The sequence below is a fragment of the Sinocyclocheilus anshuiensis genome, unplaced genomic scaffold, assembly GCF_001515605.1.
Source record: "Sinocyclocheilus anshuiensis isolate Anshui unplaced genomic scaffold, SAMN03320099.WGS_v1.1 scaffold718, whole genome shotgun sequence".
NCBI classification, from domain to species: Eukaryota; Metazoa; Chordata; class Actinopteri; order Cypriniformes; family Cyprinidae; genus Sinocyclocheilus; species Sinocyclocheilus anshuiensis.
Window position 1 is genome coordinate 596,933 of NW_015546102.1, and position 9,187 is coordinate 606,119.

General features: G+C 37.0%; 1 protein-coding gene across 1 annotated transcript in view; it reads right to left on the reverse strand.

Moving 5' to 3' along the window:
• Positions 1 to 9,187, reverse strand: part of LOC107700542 (CMP-N-acetylneuraminate-beta-1,4-galactoside alpha-2,3-sialyltransferase-like) — a gene marked incomplete at its 5' end in the record, with an annotated part of 46,328 nt that overhangs the window by 31,336 nt on the left and 5,805 nt on the right. The window contains 2 exons of the mRNA XM_016502237.1: positions 2,662 to 2,756; positions 6,856 to 6,948. Coding sequence (XP_016357723.1) covers positions 2,662 to 2,756; positions 6,856 to 6,948 — 188 coding nt within the window. The remainder of the gene's footprint in view (positions 1 to 2,661; positions 2,757 to 6,855; positions 6,949 to 9,187) is intronic.

Below are 9,187 nucleotides of genomic sequence, written 5' to 3' on the forward strand. Positions count from 1 at the left end.
GGGAAGAAGGAAGAGAGCACTCACAGCACCGGAGCACCCACCTGGACCGTTCTCTTTTTCACACCCTCTTGTAAATAAATCCACCCTCCGTGGCATTTATTGAGCCATCGTTGTCGTGTGATTCTTCAACCCATGACAATATATATATATATATATATATATATATATATATCACCGTTTCACAACGAAAAGGGAAGAGCAATAGGATCGAATTGTTTTAAGATAAACGGCATAAACATTTCAGCCAAGTATCAGTCTTGGCAGTTTAAACAAACAAGCCCATCATCTTTAACATACACTGTTTTGGCAAGGGGAAATCATGCTCTGAAATAAAGTAGAAACGGTCGGGTACGATGCAAATACTTTTAGGGGCTATATCACAAAACCATCTGGAGTGTGACTTCTGAGAGTTCGAGTCACATAATGACACATTTCTTTCATGTAATGTTTGTCAAAAAGCTTTTTTTTTGTGTGTGTTTAAAAACTGATCAAACACGCTCAAACTATTTCAGTATAATTTATCGCGAGTATTAGAGGAACTTAGAGAGTGACCCTTCATCCTGAGTCACAGGAGACATTTAAGAGGCTATCTAATATTGTAAGGCACTTAAAAGGCCAAACTTACAGTCAAAACAGCCCTAACGGTTTATTCTCCTTTGAGGTATTTGGTTCTCCCGTCTGTAAAAGATGTTGGGATTACCCTACAGACCATCTGCAATGCTTTGACTGGATGTTTTCCACTGAAGGCGACGTAATCAAGAGCAGAAATCACAAAGTCGTAGGTGGCCATAGGGATCGCTTATATTGGAATTGGTAGTGCAGAAATAAGACATCTATTTTTATGCCTTTCTGGCCCACAACTTGAGAACCTTTGTCAAGCTCTATTCAAGAGCCACACGTATCAACCTTTCCAAATGAATAAAGTTAAAAGTGAAGTCACGCTAGGCTCACGATCCATGCAGCAAACAAAAACCAGGTGTAATGTAAACATGGGACCTGCTCTTTTGAAAGTCTTCATGTGTGTGGACACGGCAGGCCTTAACTGAACACAAAGGTTACATTCAAGGTACCCTTATGTGCCCGTTGCCCTCAAGTGCTGGAACATTTGACAATGTGCTGAAATCTAAGACGTAATCATCTTTTCAGATGGAGGGGAAAAAATGCTTCAAGCAGACAACGGTGGATTACATTAACAACCAATTGGTTTCAAGAAACCGTTGCCTTATCTACAGGTCTTTTCCAGAGGTCTCATTCTCTTTGATACATTCACAAAGCTCAGTAGAATGAAGTTCTTGTTCTCTGTTGAATGGAATAAACCCCCACATCACTGGAGTACATAAATGTCTGCCATACTGTGCAATGCATCTGGCCACGTACGCACTACAGAGGTTTGCTCTCACACTACTGCAATATCAAAGTCACTCCTGAACCTGTGGTGCAATGCTTAAACATAATGAGAGTTTGGCATCCTAAAGCTATAAAGAAACATGCATGCCAACAGATTAAATTAATTGGAATTTATCATGAGAATAATTGTTGGGACCAGTGCATTATTGTCTATCAAACCAGGGCTCTGAACTGTTTCGAGGAACAAAAACATAAAACAGAAACAAACAAAATTAACAGGAACATAAAAAATGGAAACTAAATCACATTTAATAATTTTATCGTCCCCTCTGACATTTTAATTTGGCAATCAACCAATGGTAAATTAAAATGGCACAGTCTATGCAAATGTGACGCATCCAGCATGACTAAATTGCCCACACCTTTTTTAAGCAACAAAAAAAAAAAACTCTTAGTATTCCCACTGTGTGTGGAAATACTCTGACACACTGAAGCGTGACTAAGAAGAGAAGAGAGGAAAAAAACCCATGTAGTACCTGCATGCTTTTGGGGGTGGGAACAGGACAAAATGTAAAAGTTGTGGACAAAATATAATTTTCATTTATTTATTTATTTTTTCAGAAAATTGTGAAAGCAGGACTAAAAAAAAAAAAAAAAAAAATCAATCCTGCATAGTCCTCAAAAGTGCTACAGACTGATTCAAACTTTTTTTTTTTTTTTTAAGTATTCATTAAAAGAACTGGTTCATTCGTTTCTGGAAACAAGAAATCATTTGGACAACATTTTCTTGTTAAGGGGCAAAGGGCCAGATTTACTAACAGCTTGAGCCAGTGCAAACCGTCTTTTGGTGTTAAAATCCTACTGTCAGGATTTACTAAAAACACGCAGTGAAGAATTAGCACTGAAAGGCGTGGAGTTATTTTTGTGCCTGACCTTATTGAATATGCATTTGTAGGAGTTTCCCTTTCAGACGCAAATTTTATGAGAGGAGAGGATTAAAATGAATCACGCAATGCGGTTTACTAAGATTTGCCCTCGTCAGATTACTGGTATTTGCACCATTATTTAATGCCCAAAAAAAGCATGTCTTAAAGCAGGTGGTAATTTGCGGTGCTCTTGGTAGATTGCGCTGGGCATTATGGAAATGATCTGGCTGCGTCTGTGTTCTTTAATGTGCGCATTGTTAGTAAATCACCCGCAGAATTTTCCCCTCCCATCTGCTCGTTTATGTAACTGCGCTCTAACGCCATTTTGCCCTGTTTAGTAAATCTGTCCCAAAGTCTGCGATATATTCATTTTAAAATGGATACATACCTTGTGTTTTGAATCCAAATGGAGGAAAATAGTTTGTAACTTCTGCAAGTCGCTTAAAGTTTCGGTCCAGAAACATGGAAGCTGGCTTACTAAACCTGCAAAAGCATAATAAATATAATATAATGAATACTACCAAGGACAACTAACATTCAGAATAATAACTATATTTTTCCACATAAATTCTATTTTAAATTATATTATTCATTCAGCAAATTTTGCACAGTACCAAAAACTTCTCCATAGCAACATGTCAATTCCACATCAAAAGGGCTAATAACATATAGCCAAACAACACATTCACTTCCCGGACATCAGGAGGTGGGGAGTCAAAAGGGGCTTTTGTCTGTGAGAGGTCTCACTTCGTCTCTGCTTTGACCTGTGGTTAAAGTTTAAAACAGTGTGGCTGAACCAGCACCAATCAATCACAAACCCAGGTCTCCGTTCACCCCTTCTCAAGAGGAGTCAGGGGATACCCTGCCCGGAGGCCATTTCCCAGCACACTCCTCTCTTAAGGCTAGATGTGCAAACTCCACGATGAATGTCTGTGCCTCTGACCCGCAGATCCTCACTGTCATTTCTTATCTGCTACCAAAGGGCATTTCTACAACATTTAAAGCAATCCAAATGGGAAATCTCCAGGAAGTGGAACACTGAGCCGCTCAAAGGTGCCGGTAGGCAGTGTGAACTTTCAGAAGCCATCACGCAACAGCATTTTTCAAAAACTAGATCCTTTTCAGGGATCATTTAATGATTCAATTTGATAAGAACAGAGTAAGTCTCAGACAGCAGATGCATTTTCTACAAACATGCCTCTTTTCTGCTTCTGTAAGTGTGGATGTCTGGTTTTATGACCCTCCCAACTCAGCAGGGTCATTATTCATTTACAAACATGAGGTTATTTGATCATTTTTCATTTTTTTCTTCTTCTTCTTTCTCAGGTCTTTTACGATTACACTCTTAAAAATAAAGGTGCTTCAAAAGGTTCTTCAAGCGATGCCATAGAAGAACCATTTTTGGTTCCACAAAGAACCATTCAGTCAAAGGTTCTTTAAAGAACCATCTCTTTCTTACCTTTTTGTAATCTGAAGAACCTTCTTTCGCCACAAAGAACCTTTTGTGAAACAGAAAGGTTCTTCAGATGTTAAAGGTTCTTTATGGAACCATTTAGACAAAAAGGTTCTTCTATGGCATCGTGAAGCACCTTTATTTTTAAGAGTGTAAGTTAGAAAATTGCAGAAGATTTGTTTTGGGGTACGGGGACGACTAACAAGGAGAGCTTGTCGAGAGGTACAGAAGGTTTGAAAAAAATTAGGCCCCCTTAAGAAAACTCAAAAGACTAATCATGGGTCAGTAAAGAGAACACACGGGTCATTTAAAATACAAGAGAAGCAGCAGAACCGCTTTCCCAACAATTCTTTTCAAAGTACAGAGTAGCACAAGTTCACAGCCTTTTTAGTAATGGAGACCTCCAGTTGCTTTTAAACCACCTAAATCTACAACAATGTCCGATATTTGGGGAAAGTGAGGACAAAGAAGATGTCAATTGAAGAAAATGTCAAAGAGCAGCGACAGGAAATAAGATTAGAAAATGAATGGGATCACAATTGGCAACTGTTTAACAGACTCTGATAAAAGTGTGTCTATTTCATGCGCTAATTGCTTAAGGCCAGGGGATGTCCGACAGCATCAAGAAGAAAGGAAAAAACGTTGCATCGGATCCTCTCCTTATATCACCTGATAAAAGGCAGACAAAGCAAGACCTTGCCAAAACAAACTGGGATTAATTAACTTGTGGGGTGCGGACTAACTCACATTATAAATAACTGGGTGAGAGCTTCATGCCTAAAGACAGACAGGCGTCTGCTTGTCATAAAGGGTCCTGAACAGGAGGCCTGTGCACATTGTGCTCATTTCCTCATGGCTATCTCTCACTGGGGGCTGTATTTTCATAACCGCCTGCTCAAGTTCAACCAAGACATTTGATTTAAGAGTCCAATACAAACAATTTTGGGAAAGGAGTGGAGGTGTTGAAAATAAAGTGGATTCCAGGGGTGAACTAACAGAGGGTGGGATCACATGGCTTCAGGTGGTTTCCTACACACGCAGTGATCCCCCAATAAAATGTAACTCCTAAAGGGAGAGACCAGTGATTGCCCAAATGATCACATACTTAACATGCCAAGTAGGTATTAACTAAGAGGACCATCCCTACTTTATGCAACAACAAAAAAAAATTGAGTATTTGTCTATTCAACGAAATTATTTACTGTGAAAATGCACGGATAAAAGTACAATTATACTACGTGACACTTAAATTTGAGTCTTAAAGTTCTTTATCCAAACATGAGGCCGCGATTCGGTCTTCTTAGATGCTAAATAAAACATTTCCTCTTTATACAATAAAATTCAATTTGTTTTACATTAGTTAATGCATCAGGTATCATGCACTAACATCTTTTTTTCAGCATTTATTAATCTCATGTTAATTTCTACATACACTTGCATGTTTTACAAAAGTTTTATGAATTAACATTATATTGTACTATCAATGAATATTTATAATTATATAATTATTAATTAATTAACAATTGAATGCTGTATATTGAATCTAATGTAAACAAACAAACTTATTTCAAAAAGTTACTGACTGCAATTTTCAATTTCCTATAACATGTACAATACCTATCTCCGTTTTATACATTAAAAATGACATAAAACGTTTCAACTGTTATTTAGTTCAGGATTCTGGAAATATCTAAACCGAATCAATGTATCCTAAACATCATTATAAATAATTTATCACACAAGAAAAACGCTTAAATATTTGTGTTGTAATGATGTGGCAGAAGTGCCTTTTGACCCCAAAAGACAAACAAAGGCCCTGAGAAGCTTGATCCATCACATGTGTTAATTAGAGGCATATTGTAGACACTGTTAACACACATGCCGTTAATTGGGGGCTTGTTAAAAAGTTTCAGGCACCAATTCAGTCATTGCTCTGTTTTATGGGTCTTTCAATGCTTGTGCTAACTCTAGAGACATAAGGACACACCAAAATTACATCTTCTGCAACATGAACTCGTCACTGTTGTTGTCACAATGTCTTTATTCTCTCTTCTTTAAAAAGTTATTTCATTAAATTCATATTTTTTGTTTAGTCCGTTTTTGTTTTAACCAATCCAGGGCAACCATCTGACTTGGACTAAATATTGCTGTTGCTATTGTGTGATAGTTGCTGTTTTGTGATAGCTGCTCAAATCCTTTCCAAAATAATCTTTCTTGATTGGTGGAAAAGCTATTTCTAAACAATCATATGGCGATGAAAGAAATATCCATGAACAAACCAAACCGTGATGCTTAATGTTTATCATCGCTGGGCATGCTGTAGTGGAAAAATTACTCGTGCTAACAATAGCCAGCCTAAAGATGAGGGAACAATGGAACACGGATGCCAGCAAAGATGTAAAGTTCCATCAAAGGCCCGTGACGTCACCGAGGGTCGCTGAGTGCTGTGTGACATCATTGAGGGTCGCGGAGCTCTCTGAGGATTTAGTCAAACTGAAGAAGTTGACTCATTCGGTCCTCCACAGTGGCTGCTTGACAGGGCTTTCTCCTCTAAGCCGCAAAGACAGAATCACTGTCCACATCCAAATTGAGTTACAACAGGCGCATTGTGGAGCCAGCGAGCATGCGAAAGTGGTTGTTTGTTGTGGTAGGTCACAAATTAACAAGGACTTAAAGGATCAGAGGAGCAGCTTTCTGTTCAGTCAGAGATATTATGAGACTGGCCTCAGGGGCTTCGTAGCTGAGAAGTGACATAGTGTCTCTTGAATGGTGACGGGCGAAAAGCAGGGAGAGTTGAACACACGAGGAACTTGGTAAATCAGAGCTAAAGCAGTAAATATTTAACAAAGCGTTTGTCAATTCACAGAGTTTGTACTTCATTCTGTTGGCTCAATATCGCAAAGACTCGCAGGACAAAAGCAGGTTTAAAAAAGCATAAGATTCAGCCAAAGCCTCTTTGTATTCTTCCAAACAAACTTCCATCCCAACTGCCATCTTCAAATATCCTTCCTTTGAAATATGAAATACCTTTTCTCAAAATACAACCCTATCTAGCATTAAACCAATGCAATGCAGTGGGGCTTATTGTTGAACCCTGTGTATTACATTAATAAAGAAATCTGTTCATACTTTGGATAGATAGCACTCATTTTGGCAGCTGCATAGCTGGGTTTGCAGGCTCCTTCGCTGAGGTTCCCGTACTTGTACATCAACTCCGGAGGCCTGTAGACAGTTAGAGAGGAGAAGAAAGAGAAGGCATTAATTTTAATTAGACAGGGATTGTAAATGTTAAACCTGACAGGAATATCATGCAGCATAACTATGCTAAAGGGTAATGGTGAATCTTATTGTTTTTATCTAGCCTGGCACATGATGGATGACATCTAGAGCAGGATGTGATGGATTACTTTTGAGAAACTCAGTTTATCGCTGATGTGTTAAATAAATGAAATAGTCAAACAATAGGAATGCGACACATTTTGCTGGCTACACAAACAGTGAGTGTGTTTATTTCATACTTTTGTTCTGAAAGAATGTTCCAAGCTCAAAAAGCACTCTAAAAGACAGCATTTTTGATATGATGTTAACAGCACAGAAAACTATTTTGACTTGCCCATCAGTTTTTTTTATAGGGGAAAAAGGCAAAAAAAAGTGTTCTGGGTTGTTTAAAAGCAGAAATGTGAAGTACTTTTGTATGAAGTAAAATAACTCGGGAAGACGAATTATTCCATAAAAACGGTTTATTATTCTATGAAGCTACGAAGTTGCCTACTTTTCTAGATGAATAAACATCTGGTTATGCGTGACAGAAATTTGCCTCAATGCAAACAATGCTTAGAGAGAGTTATGCCATATAAATAGTGTAATGTTTAGAATGATCAGAAAATGGTATTTTAACGTTTATTGCCTCCATTGTAGGTGCCTTACTGTAATAATTTAGTTTTTTTTGTCCCACTTTATATTAGGTGGCCTGTAATTGTACTTACATTTAAATGAATTATTTGATACAATGCACGTATTGTGTGCATACATGTTTTTACATTGTACTTATATTTAAAAAAATACCTGTATGTAATTACATCTGTAATTAATTTCTGTAATTACAATTATAATTACATTGTTGACCCATCCCTAACCTACCCGTATCCCACCACAATAGCAGCAAAAGTGTTTTGCAATACAATAGGAACACAATAAGTACATTGTACTAATTTTTACCACCTGAACTGAGCAATGTAATTAATAATTCTGAAGTGACAGTAAAACATAAAAAAAACTATGATCTCTGAGATTAAATTGTTGATTAAAAAGCTACAGGTTTCAACACCAAATCACACTGTCCCACACGAAAAGCCACAAGACACTTATTTGCTGAAGCCTTCATTTTGATGAAGTGGTTGGCCCAATGGGACAGTGTCGTATTTTGTTGTCGTGACAGCTCTGAGTCTTTAGGCAGCAGAGAGGATGGTGGATTGAGGCCAGCTGAATGATGAAGTGCACCACACAGACAGATTTTGCTCACAGCGTCAATGAAATCTAAACCTGTCGAAGGCTTTGCTTATTGTATGTGTGCATGGTGTGGACAGACATGTCTTCTCTGATACTTAACACTGAGAAATTAGGGCGAGGTAAGAGTCTGAGAGTTTGGCTGCTTCAAAAATGAAATGTAAACATATACCTACCACACACAGACCTATACCTTAACGCCTCACACAAGGTCAATGGAATAGATTGCACAAAGACACTGATGGTACTGAATGAGGCCAAAAGCCTTTATTGCTTTTAAGACTTTTAAGACTACTTCGTACCTTAAATGTTCTTTTTATTTATATTTCATTATTGTTACAACCACTTGATAGATTACACACTATGATTCAAAAATTTGGGGTTCAGTAAGATTTTTTTTTTTTTTTAAACAAATTAATATTTTCATTCAGTAAAGTCACCTTAAATTGATTAAAAGTGACAGTAAACACATTGATAGTATAATATTACACATTTTTTCTATTTCACATAAATGATATTCTTTGGAACTTTCTATTCATTAAAGAATCCTGAAGGAAAAAAAGAAGAAAAAGTTTCCTCTAATGTAAAGTAGCAGTAGTGTTTTCAACATTGATAAAAATATTTTTTTCTTAAGCACGAAATCAGCATTTCTGAAGGATCATGTGACACTGAAGCCTGGAGTAATGGTTGCTGAAAATTCAGAAAATTCAGCAACGTGAAAAAAAAAATCTATAACTTTTGTTGAACTTTTGTGAAAAGGCAATTTACTCTGGAACAGCAATAACATTCATATCTTTAGAATCAATTGCTTGCACTTAAGGATGACTGAACTAAACTAGAGCATAAGTAATGTGGTGAAAAAGAAATGGTTAAATCATTAAATCATGAATATATTTATATATATAAAAAAAAAAAATATATATATATATATATATATATATTTTTTTTTTTTTAT